The sequence below is a fragment of the Trichechus manatus genome, unplaced genomic scaffold (assembly GCF_000243295.1).
Source record: "Trichechus manatus latirostris isolate Lorelei unplaced genomic scaffold, TriManLat1.0 scaffold00033, whole genome shotgun sequence".
Taxonomy (NCBI): Eukaryota; Metazoa; Chordata; class Mammalia; order Sirenia; family Trichechidae; genus Trichechus; species Trichechus manatus.
The window spans coordinates 18,258,586-18,284,466 of NW_004443969.1; the positions used below are offsets into that span (position 1 = coordinate 18,258,586).

The 25,881-nt window shown below is 37.9% G+C and overlaps 1 protein-coding gene across 1 annotated transcript in view; it reads left to right on the plus strand.

The window, feature by feature from the left end:
- Nucleotides 1-1,024: 1,024 nt before the first annotated feature.
- KYNU (kynureninase) overlaps nt 1,025-25,881 on the plus strand; it is a 154,949-nt gene continuing 130,092 nt past the window's right edge. The window contains exons 1-2 of the mRNA XM_004375104.3: nt 1,025-1,092; nt 6,749-6,928. Of these exons, the coding sequence (XP_004375161.1) occupies nt 6,760-6,928 (169 nt within the window). The 5' untranslated portion in view covers nt 1,025-1,092; nt 6,749-6,759. The remainder of the gene's footprint in view (nt 1,093-6,748; nt 6,929-25,881) is intronic.

The window sequence follows — 25,881 nt, forward strand, 5'->3', positions numbered from 1 at the left end:
AGAGATGATTAAATCAAATATTAATTTACCTGGTATGATTGTGGTGCTTACAAACTGTAGGTGTATACAAGTAATTCAGTTATTTAGACCCAGTCTTGTCTTTCACTCTATTTCTGACGGTCTTTGTTAGTGGTTTTTATACCAGAAATAATGTTCACCTGTTCTGTTGACTCATCTTGGAAAGTTTTCTGATTGTACAAGCTCAGGAAAAAGCCTGAGGAGATAATGGATGTAAAACAACAGATAGCCCATACGCTTAACTTGCATTTATGAAGTTTCCCAGGTTAGTTTTCTTGAGGATCCTCAGATCCTAGATTTCTTCCCTTGATTGCCTTTTTAACTGTCTAGATTTATTTAAAGTATTTAAAGCCCACGAATCAGGCAATAAAGTGTATTCTGGAATCGAGAGCCTATTTTAAAGTTTTGAACACAAGTTTCACCTGTTAAATAAGCCATAAACTCTGCTGTCAGACTCAAAACTCACAATCTATTTGACAGTGAGTTAATGCCTCAAAATCCAAGTGAAATATCTTCTGAGAGTTAGGAAGGAATTTGTCTCCAGTCCAGGGTGTATTCCACAGTCCAAAGCAGACAACGAAATGCAAAATTTTTGAATTTAGCTTCAAGACAAGTACATGTCCAATTAGCTAAGTAAGTTAGAGGGCTAGGAAATGTTTACAGGAGTTTAAAGGGCAGAGAGAACTGGGCTAGGTTTTGCTCTTTGCCTGATGTCCCTATGAGTCTGAGCCAATTCATGGGCAACTAACAATACCAGCAAAGTGCAAGACTGTTTTAAGAGAAGCAGCAACAAGGCAAGCCCTCAGCCTTTGAAACCAGAAGATAGAGTACCATTTTGCTTAGATTTATGTCTGTGACTGGAGATTTACAATCAGATTAGACAGGGTGGGAGGAACTAAAGTTAGTTTAGAAATTCCCCACAGGGTGGAGTCTGGGCAGAATTGCTCTGACTTTGTCACCCTGACAACTGACCTATAGACGCACAAGAAATACTTAACAGTTTTGTTTCGTTTTGGGTTTTTTTTTTTTTTTTTGTCAGACTGGAAACTGTGAACCCCACTGGAAACTTAGACGGTAAGCCTTGAGGCACTGATTTATACTTTGGTACACAAATATAAACTCAGTGATTTTCTAAAGAAAAATTCTCTCTGCTAGAATCCTTATTATACTTTAGAGGTATCTTCTTTATTTTCTATACCATCTTCAGAATAAAAATAGCATAAGCTTCCTCATAGGCTCCAACTTTAAAATTTGGGTTAAAAGAAGTGAGCTTTGCTAAAGTAGGGAAAAAGAATTGATGTCCAAAGTACACTGTAATTCATCTACTAAGTGATGGTTATATTTGACTAATTAAAGTTAATCCTGTTATTCCTTAAATTTACACGGTAAAATTAGATCAAAGTCGAAAGTAACAAATGAGGAAAAGATATCTTTAAATAAACTTTGTTCTTTCTTTTCTGTTAACTCTAAAGCGTCTTATACTGCTGTTAGTCATATTAAATATTTATTTAGAGAAGTGAGAATGTCTACTTCTTGAGCAGAGTTTCTTCCTCTTTCTTGTTATGAAACATTTGCCTGAGAATGGAAAATTAATATACCTTTTCCTACATAATAAATGGAGGGTTTTTTTTTTTTTGTCTTTTTTTTTTTTTTTCTTTGTGCTTGCTTCCTTTTATTTTGAGCAGGGTAGGATGTGATTTAGGTAGTAACATTGGAGCACATGTGTTGATCTTAGTAATGTGAAGTTCATCATGTAAACCACATAATCCTAGATGTGAAATACGTAGCTGTAGCAATGTCGCATTCATTTCTCAAACAATGATACATTTAAAGAAGGTTATTCTGTATATATACAAATATACCAAATAAGATTTTCTTTCTTACTCCCTCAAGGGAAAGCTACTCCCTCTTTCATTATAATTTGTTACCAGGTTCTAAACTTTGTACTCATACGATTTGCTCATTTTAGGCCTGAGACCTGAAACTGTGTAAAGATTAACTATTGGCTCAGCACAGGCATTTATTTAACTATTTCACCAGAGGCCCTTCTGTGAATAGAACATCCTAAATTTTGTGATTTCATAAAATAATCAGCCTTTAAAGTTTCAACTGTCTAAAAAAAATTGTGAAAACGTAATTTACAAAATTTCATAAGTTAAATTGAGGGTAAAATGAGAATTTCCTTCTGAGGGTATTGATATAAAAAGATAGCCAAATATTATAAAAATATATTTTATCTCTTTATAAGGGAATTTACTTCATAAATACCATTTGATTCTCAACTCAAACCTCTGAAGAAAGTAGAGTTTAGTTTATAGAACACTGAAGCACAGAGATGCGAAGTGACTTTCCTAAGACTATATGGCATGTGTACCCACATCCTTCGTAAAATTAACACTAAATATATAAAATACGGAGTCTCTGGGTGGATTGTGACAAATGGTTAAGTGTTTGACTGCTAACTAAAAGGTTGGAGGTTCAAGTCTACCCAGAAGTGCCTCCAAAGAAAGATCTGGTATCATGGATTGAATTATGTCCCCCAAAAAACATGTGTATCGGTTTGGCTGGGCCATGATCCTCAGTATTGTGTGGTTGTCCTCCATTTTGTGATTGTAATTTTATGTTAAAGAGGATTAGGGTGGGATTGTAATACCCTTACTAAGGTCACATCCCTGATCCAACGTACAGGGAGTTTCCCTGGGGTGTGCCTGCAAGCAGAGAATTGGGGACCTCATACCACCAAAACAGCAGCACCAGAAGCAGAGCACATGCTTTGGATCTGGGGTCCCTGAGCCTGAGAAGCTCCTCGACTGGGGGAAGATTGATGAGAAGGACCTTCCTCCAGAGCTGACAGAGAGAGAAAGCCTTCCCCTGGAGCTGACACCCTGAACATTAGGACCTTTAGCCATGTTTACTGTGAGGAAATAAATTTCTCTTTGTTAAAGCCATCCACTTGTGGTATTTCTGTTACAGCAGCATTAGATGACTAAGACAGAATTTGATACTGAGAGAATGGGGTGCTGCTATAATAGATACCTAAAATGTGGGAGCAGTTTTGAAACTGAATGGATAGAGGAGCAAGAGAAGCAGAGAACTGGCAGCAGCAGATAAGCAGTAGCGGCAGAGAATCAGCAGCAGCAGAACCAGGAGACCAAGGAAAGACGGCACTGGAGCTGACCCACGGAGCCAGGGAGCTGAGTGTCTATGCGCAGGAGGCTTCCTGGCAGAGTGGGGTGCCTCCAGGTACTTATCGGTGGAGCTACAGAGCTTTGGAACACTTGCTGTAGCAGGGCAGATGTCGGCGTTAGGCCCGAGGGCTGAGAGGCCACAGGAAACAGAAGCTGAAGAGACAAGGAACACAAGAAGCTGAGCTGCCTCAGTCTCAAAAGGTATGGCCATGACCTCTGGGGTTTCAAAGGGTGGAGCCAAGGCCTCTGGTGTTTCTAAGGGAGGAGTCACCACTCAGATGGACTAGGAGAATGATGTGCCTAAAGCTGAGGGAGCAGAGTTGCTGCCCCAGTGGGCCTGGAAGGTGGAGACGAAGCACAGGGCCAAGGGGCCTCTGCTCAGAATCCAGAGAGTGTAGCCGATACCTAAAGTCTGGAGGGCACGGCCATTGTGTAAATTGTCTCAGAGAACAGAGGATTATTTTCAAAGCCCTGAGGGCTAATGTAATGTGTTCTGCTGTCTTGCTTAGTGCCTGTTATCCCTTCTTTCCCTCCAGTTTCTCCCATTTGTAATAGAAATGTCTAGCTTGTACCTGTTCTGCCATTGTACCTTTGGAAGCAGATAATATGTATTCTAGATTTCACAGATGAAGAGGAATTTTTGGATTTTGGACTTGGAGTTTAGACTTTTGCTATGATATGATGAGGTGAATATGTTTTGTATGTTGCAAGGATGTGATTTTGGGGGGGCAAAGGGTGGAATGTCATGGATTGAATTATATCCCCCCAAAAATGTGTGTATCAATTTGGCTGGGCCATGATTCCCAGTATTGTGTGGTTGTCCTCCATTTTGTGATTGTAATTTTATGTTAAAGAGGATTAGGGTGGGATTGTAACACCCTTACTAAGGTCACATCCCTGAGCCAATATAAAGGGAGTTTCCCTGGGGTGTGTCTGCACCACCTTTTATCTCTAGTTAGAGACAAAAGGAAAGGAAAGCAAGCAGAGAGTTGTAGACCTCATACCACCGAGAAAGCAGCACCAGGAGCAGAGCACGTTCTTCGGACCTGGGGTCCCTGCACTTGAGAAGCTCCTTGACCAGGGGAAGATTGATGAGATGGACTTTCCTCCAGAGCTGACAGAGAAAGAAAGACTTCCCCTGGAGCTGATGCCCTTAAAGTAGGACCTTTAGCCTACTTTACTGTGAGGAAATAAATTTCTCTTTGTTAAAGCCATCTACTTGCAGTATTTCTGTTACAGCAGCACTAGAGGACTAAGACACCTGGTGATCTACTTACAAAAAAAACAGCTACTAAAAACCTCATGGAGTCCAGTTCTACTCTGACACAAATGAAGTCACCATGAACTGGACTATATAAGTGAAATATAAATATATATGTGTGAAATATAAAATTTGAAGGTTTTTTTTTTGTTTAACTTGGATTTAATTTTCTTTTTTCAAAATAGGAGCACGTCAATTTACTTGCAAATGGTAAACCTAAATAAGGGATAACATTATGGCTTGTGAAACACTAATTGTCTTAGTGGGCAGGGAAAATGCAGAATTGAGCAGCAATTATTATGGATTAATAAATTGCTTCCTTGGAATGAGGGCATTGTCTATGTTTTATGGGTACTAAGGATTGTATTTATGTCTGTTGGAGGCTGTGAGTGGTGGTGGCATCAGGCAAGCGTTGTCTTCCTAGAAAAACTACTATGCCATTCGATATCTCATTATTAATGTGTGTGAGATTATGCGTAGACTTCACTGGGGCTGAGAGAGGCCCAGCCTTCGAACAAGCCACTTCATCCTTTGCCAAGGTGGGACCAGATTAGGCAGGACTGATTTAAAAAGAGGAAGTGAATTTGAATTCAGATTTGCAGCCTTTTGGTAATTTGCAGATTGAATTCAGGGCTGAAATAAAGGAGTCAAAGAAAAACAGAATGAGTGAAAGAAATAAACAAAATCAGGAATCAAGATTAAAAAATAAATGAGAGTTTCAAGTCTCCAACTATGAATTCTGCTCCACACATTTCACCCACATTGCCTCCTCAGTCATAGTTCAGGATCAGATAGTAAGCCCCATTTTCCTTCTGTTTAATTTTTGTTTCTGCCCTGCCTATTCCAAGGTTTAGTCCCTAAATGGAAGAAAATGATTCTGATCCCTCAGGATTGTTAGAAGGATTAAATGAGATACAAATACAAAAGGCTAATTAATATCCTTTAAGAAAAAATAAGGAAAGTTGTATTTCACTGGGAATGCTAGAGAAGCAAACTAATCCATTTATTTTTTATGTAATCCCATTTATGGGGAGCAATAAACCCTCAAAAGTGCTGACTCTCCAAAGGAAGTCCCAAATACAAGCCAAACTCTCTTGATTCTGAGTCTCACTGGAAATGTTCCTCTATTTCCCGTGTTGATAAAACGAGAGGACATTCCTTTAATATGCTAGATAAGTCACTAAGCTCTTTTGTTTATTCTCTTATTTAACAGCCGTTTTTTGAAACACTCCATCTACAAGGTATTGCTTGACAATGAGTGTTTATAAAGGTAAATTAAACAACATTCAGGCCCTCAGGTAGCATACAGTTTAGAAGGGTAGACCAGGAACTCAGTTAAGCTATCACAAGTAATGAATTTATGATAAATATACACTTAATAATAAAGCAGAAAAACAACTCACAGGGTTTAGGACAAACTAAGCAGGTGAGCCTCCAGAGCCTTGCTAGAAGGATCCAGTGACTCTTGTAAAGACTGGGTTATCCTGTCACTTTTTCAGGAGCCATAGCTATTCCATCCCCAGCCATTATGTAATTAGGTAATTTCTGCTGCTGGAATCACTTGTTGCATTACCAATTAGTTGTTTTGTTTTACTCTGAAAAAATGTGTCACTCATGAAAATACCCTTGCTAGACTCTACCATTTCCTAGGTTCTCTCTATGAGTCTTTTAAATATTCTCCTGTTTCTAACTGAATGAATAATCTCACAGATCAGGTCCTATTTTTTATATGTCAATGGTTTTAAAACTATGATCCAAGAACGACTGGAGGTGTGATGTGGGTTTGGGATAAGGAAAAGGAGAAGCTAGCTAGGGCATTGTTTTTCACACTTTCACAAAAACATCTTTAATATTGCCTCTTAGTAAGATATTCAGACTAAAAAGTGATAAAGTTAAATATGTTTGAAAGTTACTAACGGGGCCCACTTTTCCAGCATAATAAAAATGGGAAGAGCTAGCACTTAACATTTACTCTGTCCTGACACCATGAGCCAGAAAATTGACTCAACCGCAACGGGTTTGGTTTTTTGGGCTTTTTTTGAACATCATTAAAATGGTTTTACACATATTATTTAATTTAGCTCTTTCAACAACCTTAAGTTACTATTATTTTCTTCATTTTATAGACAAGAAACACTCAGGTATGGGGTTTAATATTGTTTGGCAATTATATTATTTCAGAAGATGGGAATCAGTTAAAACAAAAGGTGTTTTACTTATGTGGATAATTTTCTACAGAAAAATGATGGCTGCTTTTTTTTTTTTTTTTTAATTTTTAAAGAACAACTTGCAATGGAGCCTTCACCTCTTGAATTGCCAGCTGACACAGTACAACGCATTGTGTCTCAACTCAGATGTCACCCCACAGATGAGCGGGTTGCTCTCCGCCTTGATGAGGAGGATAAGCTGAGGCACTTCAGGGAGTATTTTTACATCCCCAAAGTGCAGGATCTGCCTCCAAGTAAGAATACTGGGAAGGTTGTTGTTGTTGTTTTAGATCACTTTATTAATTTATTGATATTTGCTACTGCATGTATTTATTGTAAATCTTCGACTCATTGTTCCATTGCATCATAGTCATTGCAATTGTGTCTGAGAAACAGCAGGTCTCTGGTGCTATTAAATCAACCTGTCAGTCTACCTGAGCCTCAGGTTCTTTATGTTTCCTCTCCTCCTCTGAATAAAATGCTTATGGGGTGCTTATGCTGTCATCTACTTCTCTGAACAACAGCGTGACTGATTGAAAATCATAGACAAATGCATTTACTTGTTCTCTAAGCTCTTAGAGCTCAAAACAATTGCTTTTCAATGCACTATCAGAGTATCTCCTATTTGGGGCACCAAGTTTATGATAGCATGATATTTATCTTAGAGGGAATATTCTTTTGGGACAATAGGAAAAATGTTATGTGAATAACCATCTTTGCATGTTGTGAGTAAAGATGGAGTATATAGGACTTTCAAAAAAAAAAAAGCAATTAATGCCTAAGAAAATATATACTGCAATTTTTTTTTAAGTTTTTTTTAAGGATATAATAAGCTAGCTCTTTTTAGTTTGGTGAAAAGTCCCCTTATTAAAAAAAAAATAGGGAAAATAATTTTTTATGTTTGGCTTTATTCCATTTTACACCAGTGAAAAAGGCGATCACGTTGAATGGAATAATCCACTAAGTGGGTATCGTACGCTTTACATAGTCTGATTTTCATTTTTTTTCTTCAGATTAAATGAAGCAGGTACAGGTTTGGGTACTTGGAATCCAAGAGCATCAGCTAATATGATTTTTGGATAAGATAGGGTCATATTACTGTTATATGGCACATATGTTATGTTATGTAACATATGATGACAGTCTCTACTTCAATATTCACCCTAAAACATATATCTAGCTCCTCATGCTCCCAACATCCTGTAGAATTCTGGATCTAGGAGAGAGGAGAAAGTCATGTACTCAATTTAAAGTTGTTTAATATCAGTTGAGGGAGATGTTAATACAAATGACAGCTACATGAGGTCAAATAAAGTGGGGCTGTAAGTGAAGTAATCTGAGCTCACAGAAGAAAAATATTCTAGATCTTTCTAGACATTTTGATTAAATTAGTTATCCAACAGAACTTGAAATTTGAAAAAAATTACAACCTTGGAAAAGTCATTGCTGATTCTGAAAAGAAATAAGAGGAAAGATGAATTGATTTAATGAAGAATTCAATTTATTCATTTAATAAATATACTTGTGGATAATACAAAAATTTACTTCACTAACTCCTAGAGTTTTTTTAGATCAGTTATTAACAAAGTGTGGTCCTCTGACCAAGAGCATTAGCATCTCCAGGGAACTTACTAGAAATGCAAATTATTGGGTCTCAGTCCAGAATTACTGAATAAGAGACTCTTGAGGGTGAGTGAGGCCCACCAATCTGTGTTTTAACAAGTCTCCCAGGAGATTCTGATACACACTAAAGTTTGAAAATGACTATTCTAAATCACTTAGGATGATATAGAGTTGGATAAATTTCCATTCTCACTCTTCTTGTTCTTGTTCTGAGGGTGGATCCATTCAACAAATACGCATTAAGCACTTATTATGTTCTTATAGAGTGAGAATGGAAATTAATTGATCCGGCTTTATGATATCATCTTAAGAGATATAGAAGAGTCATTCTAAAATTTTAGTGTATATCAGGATCTCTTGAGAGGCTTGTTAAAACCCATTGCTGGGCCTCGCCCTCACGGTCTCCTATTCAGTAATTCTGGAGTGAGGATCGCTATGAATTGAAATCAACTTGATGGCAACAGGTTTTTTGTTTTTGTTTTTGTTATTTCACTTATATTCTAGACCCTTCTCTCAGAACAGTTTACCAGTGAAATAAAGACCAAGGTTGTCACCTACCTGAACTTACATGCTAATAGGAGAAAGCAGATATAATAAACAAACTTATTAGTAATGTAATATACACTACTAGGGGGTGCTCTTTGTGTTATGAGTACTGGAAGGCTGAATGTCGGGATGTTATTTAACCCAGACTGGTCTGAGAAAGGAGCGTCTGGTGGCGCAGTGGTTAAGCATTTGGTGGTTAGCAAAAGGTTGGCAGTTCGAATCCACCAGCCGCTCCTTGGACACCCTATGGGGCAGTTCTACTCTGTCCTATAGGTCGCTATGAGTCGGAATCGACTCAATGGCAACAGGGAAGGTAGCATAATATGGAGAACAAATATTCTTTAGCAACTGGAACAAATTACAAAAAAAAATATATAAATAAGCAGGTTTTAAATCACAACTCCCAGTATATATATATATATATATATATATATATATATATATATATATATATATATTTTAAATCCTAAAGAAGAACGAGATCCCTGGGTGGCACAAATGGCTTGCTCTCAGCTACTAACCTAAAGATTGGCAGTTTGAGCCCACCCGTGGTGCCTCTGAAAAAAGGCCTGGTGATCCACTTTCATAAAGATTACAGCTAAGAAAACCTTACGAAGCAGTTCTGCTCTGCAACACTTGTCTCCATGAATCAGAATGGACTTGACAGCAAGGGATTTTTTTTCTTTTTAAGTCTTCAGGCACAGCCAGTATTATGAAAAGTTTCCTGATGTTTTGCCATTAAATATAATGCTTGTGTTGGGTTTCTTTCTTTTTAAAAAAAAATTTTTTTTTATTTTACTTTAGATGAAGGTTTACAGAACAACTAGTTCTCATTAAACAGTCAGGACACATATTGTTTTATGACATTGGTTAACAACTCCACGACATGTCAACGCTCTCCCTGCTTGACCTTGGAGGACCTTTTTTTTGGTGAAAATATACATAGCCAAAGTTACACCATTTCAAAAGTTTCTACATGTACAATTCAGTGACATTGATTACATTCTTCTAGTTGTGCTGCTATTCTCACTATCCTTTTCCAAATTATTCCATCACCATTATCTTCAACTCACTGTCCCCTAGGCTTCCCATCAAACCTTTCAAGTCACTGTTGTCAATCTGATCTCGAATAGATAATTCTTTTTTTTTTTTGAACCTTAGATGATGGTTGGCAAAACAAATAGTTTCTCATTAAACAGTTAGTACACAGATTGCCCTATGACAATGTTAACAACCCCACGACATGTCAACACTGTCCCTTCTCAAACTTGGGTTCCCTATCACCAGCTTTCCTGTCCCCTCCTGCCTTCTAGTCCTTGTCCCTGGACTGCTGTGCCTCATTAGTCCTGTTTTGTTTTATGAGGCTGTCCAATTCCCGGCTGAACAGTGAACTTTGGGAGGAGCTTCACCACTGAGCTAAAAGGGTGTCCACGGGCTCATACTCTCAAGGTTTCTCCAGTCTGTCAGGCCAGTAAATCTGGTCTCTTTCTGTGAGTTAGAATTCTGTTCTACATGCTTTTCCAGCTCTGTCCAGGACACTCTATTGTGATCCAGGTCAGAGCAGTCAGTGGTGGTAGCCGGCCACCATCTAGCTGTACTGGACTCAGTCTGGTGGAGGCCGTGGTAGCTGTGGTCCATCAGTCCTTTGGACTAATATTTTCCTTATATCTTGTTCTCTTCATTCTCCCTTGCTTCCAAAGGGGTGAGACCAGTGGAGTATCTTAGATGGCTGCTCACAGGCTTTTAAGACCCCAGACGCTACTCACCAAGGTAGAATGTAGAACATTGTCTTTATAAACTGTGTTATGCCAATTGAGCTAGATGTTCCCCAAAGTCTTGTGTTGGGTTTCTAACTAAAATTTTCATCAAAATAAGTAAGTTTTCTTCTGTTCCTAGATGCTTTCTGAGATGTTTTTAGAAGAAAGGGGTAAAAATTATTTTTACTTAGCTTGTGTTGCACTTATGTTTAATATGGTTCTGAAAATCCTAGGCAAAAAATAAGACCAAAAAACAAAACCACAAATCAAAACAAAAAACCTTAAGGTATAAACATTGGAAAGGATATTTCCAAATTGTTTGAAACAATAGTATTCCTGTCTGGAACATCCTTGTACCTAAATCTCTGACAGCATATTGACCCCACTGTTATGGTCACTGTATCAATCTATCTCTTTGAGGGTCTTCCTCTTTTTCGATGACCCTCTACTTTAACAAGCATGATATCCTTCTCCAGGGACTGGTCCCTCCTGATAACATGTCCAAAGCATGTAAGATGAAGTCTCGCCTTCCTTGCTTCTAAGGAGCATTCTGGTTGTACTTCTTCCAAGACAAGTTTTTTCATTCTTCTGGCAGTCCATAGTACCTTGAATATTCTTCACGAACACTGTAATTCAAAGGCATCAATTCTTTGGTCTTCATTATTCATTGTCCAGCCTTCACATGCATATGAAGAGATTGAAAATACCATGGCTTCAGTCAGGCGCATCTTAGTCTTCAAAGTGACATCTTTGCTTTTCAACACTTTAAAGAGTTCTTGTGCAGCAGATTTGCCCAAGGCAGTGTGTCATTTGATTTCTTGACGGCTGCTTCCACGGGCGTTGATTGTGGATCCAAGTAAAATGAAATCCTTGATAACTTCAATGTTTTCTTCCTTTATCATGATGTTGCTTATTGGTCCAGTTGTGAGGATTTTTATTTTCTTTGTGTTAAGATGTAATTCATACAGAGGGCTGTAGTCTTTAATCTTCATCAGTAAGTGCTTCAAGTCCTCTTCACTTTCAGCAAGCAAGGTTGTATCATCTATATTGCAAGTGGTTTCTGAGTCCTCTTCCAATCCTGATGCCATGTTCTTCTTCATATAGTCCAGCTTTTCAGATTATTTGCTCACATACAGATTGAATAAGCATGGTAAAATGATACAACCCTGACACACACCTTCCTTGACTTTAAACCAAGCAATATCCCCTTGTTCTGTTCCAACAACTGCCTCTTGATCTATGTACAGGTTTTGCATGAGCACAATTAAGGGTTCTGAAACTCTCATACTTCCCCACGTTATTCATAATTGGTTATGATCCACACAGTTGAATGCCTTTACATAATCAATGCAACATGGGTAACATCTTTCTGATAATGTCTGCTTTCAGCCAAGATCCATCTGACATCAGCAATGATAGCCCTCATTCCACATCCTTTTCTGAATCCAGCTTGAATTTCTAGCAGTTCCCTATCAATGTTCTGCTGTAACTGGTTTTTTAATTATATTCAGCATAATTTTACTTGAGTGTCGTATTAATGATATTATTTTAAAAATTTCTGCATTCTGCTGGATTACCTTTTTTTGGAAGGAGCACAAATATGGACCTCTTCCAGTTGGTTGGTCAGGAAGCTGTCTTCCAAATTTCTAGAGATAGATGAGTGAGCGCTTCCAGTTCCAGCATTGCATCAGTTTGTTGAAACATTTCAGGAGGTAGCATATGATCAAGAACTGATGGTACTAAAGAATGAAGTCCAAGCTGCACTAAAGGTATTGGCAAAAAATGTGGAGGGCTAGCAAATCCAAAATCTATAAGTCAGGTGATAGTCTGGAGACTCTTGCAGGTTTGCATCCCCCAGTCTGTAGGTCAGGCAATGGAAAGAATCCAGAGTGAAGAGTGGAGAATTCTGACAATATATATATTTATAGTTTGGAGGCAGAACACACCCCAGGGAAACTCTCTTTTTAAGGAATCAATTGATTACATTACATTATTGTTGTTAGTTGCCGTCCAGTTGATTCTCACTTGTGGTGACCCCATATGTATCAGAATAGAACTGTGCTCTGTAATGCTTTCCTTTTTGGTCCCATAGGGTTTCCAATGGCTGATTTTTTTGTTCTTGAGAAGGGAGAAGTAAATCATCAAGCCTTTCTTCTAGACACCTCTGGGTAGATTTGAACCTTCAACATTTCCATTAACAGCTATGCTTGTTAAACATTTGCACCACCCAGTGACTCAAGCATTACATTGGAAGTAAAGTAATGATATTATATTACATCAGATTTCCTTAAGAAAGTAGTGTGCTCTATCCAAGGCTAACTGATTTAATCACATGTAACTACTCATAACAACAAGCAGGCTAGTGTTTGGCCAAACAACTGGCAATCATAGCCTAGCCAAGCTGACACATAAAATTAACCATCACAATGAGTGTTACAAATCTTTGCTCATTAGATAATTAAAAAATCAGTCCTTTCTTGTTTTAATTTGCCTTTCTTGGAGCAGTGTTGGCAAAGTGGTTAAGAGCTCAGCTGCTAACCAAAATGTCAGCAGTTTGAATCCATCAGCCTCTCCTTGGAAACCCTATGGGGCAGTTCTACTCTGTCCTATAGGGTCACTATAAATCAGAATCAACTCGATGACAACGGGTTAGGTTTTTTTTTTTGGTTTTTGGAGCAATGCTGAGCATTTCTCATAAGCTCCTTGGCCATTTGTTTTTCCTTTTATCTTAATTTCTTGTTCGTGTATAAAATTTAACACTTCTATTTATTTTATTTTTAATTGATTTGTATATATATATATATATATATTTTAAGTCTTAAGGGCATCAACTCTTTCTCTCATATTTCTGAGGTATTTAAAGTGACAATATCCATTCCATGTAGCTGGTCAATAGTAGAACCAGAAATAGTTCCAAATTTTCTAACTCTTGGCACAGTTCTCTCGACTTAAAATGGCTATTACTTACAGGCAGTCCCTGGATTATGAACAAGTTCTGTTCCTGTCTGTCTTTAAATTGAATTTGTATGTAAGTAGGAACAGTTAGGTAAGGTTCATATCTGACATCAGTTAGTCAAATGTTTGTCTTAATATATAGTATATAGTATACCTTTCTATGCATAAAAAACATTAAAGAAACACTTCCAGATTCATTAAAACATCTTTAAAATAATAACACAGTAATAATAATAATAATGTTTTGATGTGCATCGCAAAGTAGTGCCCATTTGTTATTACAAATCACTGTATGTACCTCCAATTTTTAATATATGCTTTACGGGGTAGGTTCATAACTACAGGTTGTAAGTAACTCGTCGTTTGTAACCTGGACTCTGCCTGTATTTTAAATTGCTTTATTGAGATATAATTTGCATACCATAAAGTTCACCCGTTTTAAATGTACAATTGTATGATTTCTAGTAAATACATACGGTTGTGCAACCATCGTCAGAGTCCAATTACACAACATTTCCTTCACCCCCGAAAGATCCCCTTTGCCCATTTACAGTCACTCCCTTTCCCACTCCAATCCGCAGGCAAATGATGTACTGAACAAGTAATGTACTAAACGTGCTTTATAATATAGAGCTCCTTAATCCAAAGAAAGGCCTGATCACTAAGTTGTATTTGGAAATATTTTTAAACAAACAATGCATTGTTTCTTCCATACTCAAATATTTCCTTTCTTCAATCTTATCGTATACCCAGAAGAAGAATGACGGGATAATGCCACCCAACTTCAGTAACTTAACCAGTTATTAATTTAATGCTATCCAAACAATATCCATTATTACTTTGCTTATGTGATATTTGGCCTTAGTTCAACTAACTACAGCAGATAAAATTGGCATAGGGAAGAAGACATGTTTCAGTTTCTTGCCAGGGGTTCCATATAACATAATAAAGCCTCTTCAATTTAGTTACTGTTAGACTCAGAAGACTGTGGCACGTGTAGTGTCAGGATGTGAAATACAGAAAACTATGCTTTTCTGCATAAATTAGAATCCTTCATTTAACAGTAGGTACCACTATGTTAATTAAAGTTTCCATCCACCTTGAAAAAAAAATGGACATTTATGACTATGTGATTTTAATAATCTATCTTAAGTATCTAATTCCCATGAGAAATATAATTAAGAGTATTTCTTAGTTAAATTCTTAATACTATAGACATTTTTAACTTCTCAAGGTGCTTACTGTATTTGGCAGTTTTTTGGACTTATTTGTAAGCTTGCTTTTCTAGTCTAGTAAACTATATCAGCTTTATGTCTTATTTCTTTGTGTGTAAGTAGGAGTCATCTAGACAGACCCTGGGGTGGGAGTGTAGGAAGATCATTGACAAAGACACAAGCGAGGGAAATCACAGTTGGCTTTGATCTCTGAGAATACTTTTACATGATTTTACATGATTGGTTGTGGGTAACTGGCAATAATAATAAGGCTGAAAAATTGAAAAGGTTTTTTTGTTTGTTTGCTTAAACTACTCTACAGTATAGTGTTTGTAAAGAGCTCTGGTGACGCAATGGTTCAGCATTCAGCTGGTAACCAAAACGTCAGCGGTGCAAACCCACCAGCCACTGCGGGAGAAAAGACTTGGCTTTCTTGCTCCCATGAAGATTATAGTCTTGGAAACCCCATAGGGCAGTTCTACTCTGTCCTGTAAGGTCTCTGTGAGTCGGAATCAACTTAACAGCACGCAATAACAGCGTAATACTTGAAATTTATGCAGAGTTTATATATAGCTATTGAAGATATTTAAGCTGGGGACAACAAAATTAATTGAACAATAAATCCACTGCCTTTGAGTCAATTCTTACTCATAGCGACCCTATAGGACAAAGTAAAACTGCCCCATAGGGTTTCCAAGGCTGTAAATCTTTAAGGAAGCAGAATGCCACATCTTTCTCTTTCGGAGTGGCTGGTGGGTTTCAACTGCTGACCTTTTGGTTAGCATCCGAGTGCTTTAACCACTGAGCCACCAGGGTGCCTTAATTGAATAATACTCATAATAAAATTGTATTTTCATGTTATGACTATTATTTCATTGGCAGTGTAGAGATATATTGGAGAGAGCAAGAACAGAGTTAAGCAAATCATTTAGAATGGTTTTGTAGAAATCCAGAAGGAATTATGAAAATCCAAGTAAATGCAGTGGTGTGGAGAAACGGAAAGAGATTCAAGAAATATTTGAAATTCTTATTAAATAAACCTGATGTAATAATACAACACACATAGCATAAGCTAAAAATTTCTGGTTGAGTTGACTAGTGGTGATATTATTAGTCTGTTTGGGAACTGTTCGTTAAAAAAACAAACCCAGTTGTTTCTCTGTTGTTGCTCTGCCAATATTGGCTTTGATCTCATAATCCAAGAAGGCAGTCACTGCATTTCAAGCAGTTGGAAGCAGGTAGGGTGCTGTGTAGGATTTTAATCTTAGGAATTAATAGAGAGATACTCAGGTTTGTCATTGTCGTAGATAGAATTGTATCCCCCTAAAATGTGTGTCAAGTTGGCTAGGCCATGATTCCCAATATTTTGTGGTTGTCCGTCTTTTGTGATTTGATGTTATTATCCTGTGTTGTAAATCCTAACCTCTATGATGTTAATGAGGCAGAATTAGAGGCAGTTATGTTAACAAGGCAGGATTCAATCTACAGAATTATATCGTATCTAGGGTCAATCTCTTTTGAGATATGAAAGAGAGAATCGAGCAGAGAGGAGAGGGACCTTACTACCACCAAGCAAGAGGAGCTGGAAGCAGAGTGGGTCCTTTGGACCCAAGGTCCCTGCACTGAGAAGCTCCTAGACCAGGGGAAGATTGATGACAAGGACCTTCCACCAGAGTAGACAGAGAGAGAAGGCCTTCCTCTGGAGCTGGCACTCTGAATTTGGACTTCTAGCCTCCTAAATTGTGAGAGAATAAATCTGTGTTTGTAAAAGCCACACACTAGTGGTATTTATGTTGTAGCAGCACTAGATAACTAAGACAGTCATGCCTAAACTTGTTTAATTTATTACAAGGTAGTCATGAAAAGGCATGCAAATAAGACCTCACAACATTCATTTTAGAACTGGAGAATCAGAATTAACAATTATAATACAATGTTAGTTCAGTGGTTAGCATCTCAGTCTTCAGACTTCAGGCTTTTACCCTTTACGAGAAGTTCTCAGGAGAAACTTGGTGGAGGTCCCTTGTAGCTAGGGTTTGAGGTCAGTGATGGTGAACAGAATCTCAGTCCAGAGTCTCAGCCTTTGGAGAGTCAGTTTCTAAAGGAGGTTCCTTCTCTGCCTTCTCTCCACCTTCTCTCAGTGAGTGAGCAGAAATTCAGGGTTTACATGTGAGTTTTTCACCTTGACCTCTCATGATAAGGCCAGTGTGATGTCAAAGACTAGTTTGTTACACCTTCTGTCCATGGTTAGAGATTAGCTGAATGTCACATCTTCTCTTCAAAGTTAGAGATTGGGGAGGTTATTTAAATTCTATCTCAAGGCTAGTTTATAAAGATAACTTTGTTAATGTGTTCTTTTATCACTGCATGCCAAGTCAAAGATAACCTAAAGATTGTTTGCCACATTTTTTACATTTCTGTTTCTATGTTTCTATGTCCAAGTTCAGAAATTTTTTAAGTACTTTAAAATGACTTACAGTTTTCTAAAAACTTAATGTTAGAGAGCCTCACAAATGTAGACATATTTCTGTTTCCAAGTTCATAGTGCTTATATGTATTGTCCTGGAGGATTTTTAATTTTAGAAATTTAGAAATCAATAGATACTCAATTTTGTCATAATAAACTTGTGCAGTTTATTGCAAGATAGTCATGACACGGCATACAAGTAAGACTTCATGACATTCATTTTAGAACTGAAGAATTACAATTGCAATGTTAGTTCATTGGTTAGAGTCCTAATCTTCAGAAGTCAGGTTTTTACCTGAGAGGTTCTAGGGAGGAAGGTTTGACCATGACTCAAACTCGGTGGAGGCCCTTCAGAGCAAGGGGCTGAGGTCAGCAGTGGCAGGCAGAGTCTCTGCAAGCTCTCAGTCTTCAGACAGAATGAGAGCCTAAAGAAAGATTATTTGTCTCTGCCTTCTTCTCAAAGAATGAACTTAATTCTACTGCTTATATATAATTTTTAGCCTTGGTCTCATGTGATAAGGGCCAGGTGATATCAAGTTTAGTGTGTTGCATCTTTTTTTTGAGGTCAAACATTTGCTTAACGTTGCATCTTTAGAGATTAAGGGGTTGTTTACAACATTCCTAATGTGTCAAAACTGTCTTACAGAGATTTAACTTTATGTTACATTTCTTTTATTATATCAGGTATGTGCCAAGCCAACTTAGGGAGGTTATTTATGACATTCCTAATGTCTCAAGACCACCTTACAAAGATTTAAACTTATGTTAACATTTCTTTCATCATGTCAGGTATGTGTCAAGGGAGATTGTTTATGACATGTCTCACATGCTTCACATACTTCAATTTTTCTACTTTCCAAACAACTTATAGTTTCTAATATCTTGAAAGTTATAAAGATTTAAAAGTTTCTGGTTAGAGAGTATCACAGAGGCATATATACACATACATGTATATATACGTGTATATACATATATATATATATATATACATATATGTATACAACCAAACCTATTGCCATTGAGTCGATTTTGACTCATAGTGACCTATGGTATAGAGTAGAACTGCCCTGTAGGGTTTCCAAGGAGCAGCTGGGGATTTGAACTGCCGACCTTTTGGTTAGCTGCCAAGCTCTTAGCCACTGTGCCACCAGGGCTCCATACGTATATGTGTATATATATATACACACACACACACATTACGTAGGCATACATAACAGTCTACCCCTTGATCTCAATTCACATTCATTTCAAACCTTAGCACACAGTCCTTTTAAAGCAAGTTTTAACAATAATTTTCCAAGTACAATCAGTATGATAAAAATAACATCTTCTTTTATCTGATTAAAAATCCATTCCCCAAACTTGCAGAAAGCTTCACTTATATAACTATCTAAACTAATTTCCTTGACAGTTCTTTGTCCAGGTAAACATCATTTTTATTATACTTATGGTGGTACAAGCGTTGGTAGCATGTTCTAAGGCAAGTGCAGATGCTATAAATGCTGTATTTAGAGCGGTCATTATTTGGAGGAATTTGTCCTTCTGTTCTTTTACCTTTTGGATCATGGATTATATATGCTTTGTTTCCCGCTTCAAATAAATTGCTTACACAGTCATATTTATCCAGGGTTATTTTATATTAATCAGAAAAATACTTGGTTTAGGTAAAAGATAAATTTCATTAGTAATTCTTATTATTCTTTTGTCTTATATAGATGAGAAATAGTATGTTTTGCCTCAAGTAGTAATATTCAGAGTATTAATTATTTTAGTGCAAACTTGAAGGGGAAATTCTACATTATTGCCATCTGTTCAGTAAGTTAGATTTATCAAAATTTGGAGCACACTACAAAGATCCAGTTTCCCAAACTATAGACAATTGGTTGTTAAGACATTAAGACCATAGTCATATGAATTTGGGCATCTAGAACTTTAATGTTGTCAAGAGTTATTCAAGTATCACAGTTCCACTCTAATAACTAATCATGTGGAATGTTTAATGCCTTCTATGTATAGAGGCGTGTAATGGTTAAGATTGTATGTCAACTTGGCTAGACCATTATTCTCCGTGTTTTAGTAGTTGTATAATGTGATCACCCCCATGATGGAATCTGCTGAGCGGTACTGGCAGAGGCGGGGCCTGGGGCAGCTCACCGCCTTCTCAGTTTCATCTCTCTGCTTTCCACTGGTTACCTTCTGCCTGCTCACCTTGCCAAGGTTTTTGGCTTGTTCCAGACTCAGCAGCTGCCTCTTGTTGTCCCACCTCTGGTTCGTGGGACTTGAGCTAGCAGCTTACCTGTTGATCTTGGAATTCATCAAACTTCTCAGCCTGCAAGCAAGAGTCCGGTTCCCCTACCTGCCGACCTTGGGTTCTCCAGCCCCTGCAGCTACATGAATCAGGAGAAACCTTGCAGTCTTGTCTGTTGATCTTGGAATTCACTGACCTTCACAGCCTGCGAGCAGGAGCCCCTCTCCAACATGCCGACCGTGGGTTCACCAGCTTCTGCGGCTACGTGAACTGGGAGAGGACTCTACCCTGATCTGTGGACTTGGGACATTTCAGCCTCTACAATTGTGTGAGCTATTTCCTTGATATAAGTCTCTCTCTATATATATTTATACGCTTTACTGGTTTTGCTTCTCTAGAGAATCCAGCCTAGGAGAAGGTGTTTGCTCAGCTCTAAGCATTCATTCTGCCTTTTGAAATTAGGGTATCACCATGATGTTATGGCTCGATTTCTTTTAAATCTAGTGTCTTAATTTCACATGCCCCAGTGGCATCACAGCCATTGTCAAATATTATATTAATTTTAGACTTGGTGGGATTGTTTGTTATAGCAGTGCCCCAATACCCACTATTACTCTTATTAATGGTAGATATTTAATATTTAAAGTATTCCACCTTTCATTTAATGTAGTCATAAGAGGTTATGCTGTGTCTCAATTTATAACTTAATCATTTGGTTAATAATTTGTTCCTGTCTAATGGTCATTCTCTGAATGGCCATAGATGATCTCTTGTAGCATTATGTTGATTAATGTTAACAATGATTTGAGAAGTATCTGTGATTTGTGAACCTAAATGTGACAAAGCTGTCCTAGCATGTGAGTTAAAATATTAATTTTATAGTCATGTCATTAATCTAGAATTGTGTTAGTAAGGTCCCTATCAGGGCTCTTATGAGACTACTTAAAAAATTGTAGGGGTTTTCTTAGTCTTAGGAAATCCCTCATATGCATAGCATCAGGACAGAATGTTCAGAGCAAGTACATGCTCATCTACTTGTCAAGAGAAATAGAGAAAGTATAAGTATGTAGGATATATTTCAAGTTTACAATTGTAGGGTGCACCAAAAGGGCGAATCTTTATTTCGTCTAGGTGGATGCAACCCTGGCAGCAAACAGCTGTCTAAACAAGCTAAGGGCTGTCTTGCTAGGAGGTTCCATCAGTGGTGGAATTCCATGAGCCCATTGACTATATCTGTGGTCTTTCAACCATGTAAGTTGTTCCTGCAAGCAAATTAGGTATATAATGTGGAAAGCCTAGACAGAGACACCGTATGGTATCTAAAGCTGATTGGGTTTCCATTAAGAAACCTCTGGAGGCACTAGGTGCAAAGTACTTGGAGGTGGATCATCTAGTCTTTCAATAGACTCAAACATCCAGGAGCTGAAATAGTGGTATCCAAGGTGAGATCCAGAAGAGATACTTTCCTGGACAATGGTGTTTTGCCACTCTTCAAAAAAAAACTGTAGCTGTAATGGTGAAATGGTGGAATGATGAATGATTCATCCAGGCTCAGTGGAGAGTTGATGGCCCAGCAGAATTGGAGAGTTCATTTGAGGAAAAGGATGTTGGTGATTCAGTGCCAGATGGTGCACTAGGTGGTTGTGTAATATCTGAAGAAAGTGGAGAAACCCATGCGGTTCATTTGGAATGCATTGCCATGAGCTAGGCTGTCATTGACAAAACAAATGCTGAGAAAAGTAAATACAAGCAATAGGAAAAAATTATTAAAATTAGGGAAGTGTCCTTAATCGTTAATAGTTTAGATTTCCCTGTAGTTACCTAGTATGTTTTTCTAGTGGCTGGGGCAGTAATTTCCCCTTTGCTAAATGAGTTATTATTTGATTTTATACGGTGTTTACCCTTGCTTATTATACTGTTTATCATTTATGGTATTAAATAACTTAATATCATTAGGGAGAGTAATCATCACGTCTGTGGTGCTAGGAGTGTTAATTCTTTATCCATGCTTAAGAGATTTAACTGCTTTCCACAAATTTTTAGACTGCTTTCTAAGTTTCTGATTATTGGTTAGAGATCTTGATTTCTGTTTAAAGAAATTGTCATGGATTGAATTACGTCCCCCAAAAAATATGTATATCAATTTGGCTGGGTCACGATTCCTGGTATTGTGTGATTTTCCTATATGTTGTAAATTCTGCCTCTATGATGTTAACGATGGAGGATGAGTGGCAGTTGTGTTAGTAAGGCAGGACTCAATCTTCAAGATTGTATTGTGTCCTGAAGCAATCTCTTGAGATATAAAAGAGAGAAGTGAGCAGAGAGACAGGGGGACCTGATACCACCAAGAAAGCCAGAAGCAGAGTGTGTCCTTTGGACCCAGGGTCCCTGCGTGGAGAAGCACCTAGTCCAGGGGAACATTGATGAAAGGCTGACAGAGAGAGAAAGCCTTCCCCTGGAGCTGGTGCCCTGAATTTGCACTTCTAGTCTACTTTACTGTGAGGAAATAAACTCTTTGTTAAAGCCATCCACTTGCGGTATTTCTATTGTAGCAGCACTAGATGACTAAGACAGAATTCATTACATATTTTAAAATTACAAGCTGCTGTAGGGTTGTAAGGTAAATGCAAGTTCCATAAGATTACTTTATCTTTAGCCTATTTTTGTACTTGATGTCTAGTGAAATATGTGCCTTGATCTGATTCTATAATATGAGGCATGCCAGGGCAAGATATCCAAATCTCTAATGCCGTTATGTTGAAGAGCTGGCTTCAAGTTTACAAGGATATGGTAGTTCTAAGCCAGACCATGTGTCTGCTATGCTGCATGAATATTTTTTATTTTCAGAGTTAGGCAAAGGACCAATGTAGTCTATTAGAATAATTTGAAAAGTTCTGTTAGGATTTATCTTGTCAGTATGTTCCTTACGGTGTCTCCATGCCTTAAATGTCCTACGGGGTTAACAATGTGTTAACTACTTATTGTAAAGTTCTTTGTGATACGGGCAGATTTTTGTCTAAGTGCCTAATCTTTGGTAGTACAAAATCCTGCATGTCCACTTTGTTCATGTGCCTATTTATGTATATGTGAGGTAATGATGTCTGCTTGCTGTACTGTGGTGGCTTGTGTGTTGCTGTGTTGCTGGAAGCTATGCCACTGGTATTTCAAATACCAACGGGGTCACGCATAGTGAGCAGATTTCCGTGGTGCTTTCAGACTCAGACAAACTAGGAATCTACTTCTGAAAAAAAAAAAAAAAATAGCCAATGAAAACCATATGGAAAACAACAGAACATTGTCCAATATAGTGGTAAAAGATGAGCTCCTCAGGTTAGAAGGCACTTAAAATATGACTGGGGAAGAGCTGCCTCCTCAAAGTAAAGTTGACCATAATGACAGGAATGGAGTAAAGCTTTTGGGACCTTTCTTTGCTCATATGGCACAACACAAAATGAGAAACAATAGCTGCCAACATCCATTAATAGTTGGAATGTGGAATGTATGAACCTGCTATTGTGAGGTTGGCACAGGACAAGGCAATTTTCATTCTGCTATACATAAGGTCACTATGAGTCAGAGTCAACTCAATGGCTCCAGCAACAACAGTGATGGAGTTCTATCTGTCAGTTATTATAAACTTAGTTTCTTTTTAGCCTAATCTCAGGTATTTTCTGCCTAATTTTTCATGTGCCCTGGTTCTTAGTAAATGTCATTTTGGCGGATGCATTGAACTTAGTTAGTCTCTTCACTATTGTCTAATTAATGTGCAGAAATGCAAGTGATACAAATTTTAATTCTAGGGTTTATAACGTTTTGCCAAATGTCTTTTCCCCAAACTTCTTGGTTACTAATTTTCCAGTTATTTTGTTGCCAAGTACGAAACCATATGGCTAAGCCATTAGCAACTGCCCACGAATCTGTATATAAATATATAATTTTCTGTTCTGCATATTGAGCTGATTTACCTACACCTTCCTTGGATATGGTCATTCCATCTCTCAAGGTCACAGCCTTCCAGCATCCTCTAGATAGGGTCACGGTGGCTCTACCATCTGTAAACCATGCACTGGAGAATTCCCCAAACTAGTGCGGACCCCACTGCCCAACTGCTTGGACTTGGATTGGCTTGATCCTCAGAAATTCTGGCAAGCCCACTGTTGACAATACTGAGATTTCCTCAGTTAATGCAGAGGGTCAACCATCTACCCATATGTCCCATTTGGAAACATACCATTTCCAGTTGGGAACTCTGTGGTCAGATATTACACCGTTCGTTTTTCAAACATCTGTTGGAACCGAGCCAGAATTGACTGAGGTATGCAGAGCTTTGTGCTCCCGTTTTTAGTTAGTGGCTCTTGTGTGTTGTAGTGCTTCATACAAAGACCATGTGAATTTTTCCATGGGGGAATATTTATGTTCTGTCCAAGGAAACTTTTTAGATCAAAAGCTAATAGGGTTAAATTTAGAATCAGTAGGGTTTTTAATCCATAAGGACCATGTGGCAAAACCTTGTGAATATGAACCTTCTAATCTGAGTTTTAATTCAGTCTGCATAGGAGCAAGAGTCTGATATGTTTGTACTGCTTCCTTTAAAAGTGCCAGAGAACGTTCCTGTGTAGGTACTCAAGTAGATGTCTTACTCTTTCTAGTTGTCTCATAAATGGGCTTGAGAATTATTCCCAAATGTGGTGCATGTTGTCTCCAATACCTAAATAAAACTATTAGTTTTTGTGCTTCGTCTTTAGTGTGTGTATGTGGGGGTGTGACAATGATAATATCTGTTATAATTTGTTGATTACAGGATTTGAAACAGTTCTCCCCTCACCATGGTCTTGAGGGACATCTAGCTCAATTGGCATAACATAGTCTCTAAAGAAATCGCTCTACATCCGACAGCGGTGAGTAGTGTCTGGGGACTTAAAAGCCTGTGAGCAGCCGTCTAAGATACAGCTACCAATCGCATCCAGACTGGAACAAAGGAGACCAAAGACATAAGGGAGAGACTAGTCCAAAGGACTAATGGACGACAACTACCATAACCTCCACCATACTGAGCCCAGAACAACTAAATGGTGCCCGGTTACCACCACCGACTGCTCTGGAAGGGATCACAGTAGAGGGTCCCACACAGAGCCGGAGAAAAATGTACAACAAAATTCAAATTCACAAAAATAAAAAAAAGCTTGCTGGTCTGACAGAGACTGGAGAAACCCTGAGAGCATGACCATCAGGCACCCTTTAACTTAGTACTGAAGTCACTCTTAAGTTTCACCTTTCAGCCAAAGATTAGACAGCTCTATAAGGCCAACAATAACACACGTGAGGAACATGCTTCATAGTTCAGTTCATGCAGAGGAGAATAATGAGCACATCAGCCCAAAAGCAAATATGAGAAGGTAGAAAGGGACAGGAAAACTGGATGAATGGAAATAGGGAACCCAGGGCAGAAGAGGGGAGAGTGTTGACATATCACGGGTTAGCAACCAATGTCAGAACAATTTGTGTATTAACTGTTTAATGAGAAACTAATTTGCTCTGCAAACTTTCAACTAAACTACAATTAAAAAAAAAAAGGAAATAGTTCTCCCCTCAGATGACTAATTAATACCTAAAAACTTTCCTGTGATATCAGGCCCTTGTGCTTTGCTAGGGTTAGTGATCCATCCTCTTTCTGTAAGAAATGATATGACTTCCAATTTAGTCTTCTCTTGTTCTGCTGTTTTGTCCTATTATAATAATGTCATCTATGTAAAAAATAATTGCACCATTTTGTGGGTATGTATTGGAACATGTGTATAAATCTTTAGCCAGTAAGTTATGTGATACGACTAGGCTATTAATATAATTGTGAGAAGATCTTGTAAACATAAATTGTTTACTTTCCCATGTAAAGGCAATCATGGGTTTTCTTTCTTCAGCCAGAGGAATGGCAAAGTAGATCTCACTTAAGTCTATGATTGTGTACCAAGTGCCCTTTCCAATAGTGATATTATTAATAAGGGTGCCCACATCCAGTAGTGTTCCCTCCAATTTAGGTGAAGCTCTATTTAGGTTTCTAAAATCAATAGTAAATCTACATGAGCCATCTGTATTTTTTTTTTTTTTAATTTTTTTTTTTATCGTACTTCAGATGAAGGTTTACGGAACAAACAGTTTCTCATTAAATAGTCAGTACAGATATTGTTTTATCACATTGGTTAACAACTCCACAACATGTCAACACTCTCCCTTCTCGACCTTGGAGAACCTTTTTTTTTGGTGAAAATATACATAACCAAAGTTACACCATTTCAAAAGTTTCTACATGTACAATTCAGTGACATTGATTACATTCTTCCAGTTGTGCTGCTATTCTCACTATCCTTTTCCAAATTATTCCATCGCCGTTATCTGCAAC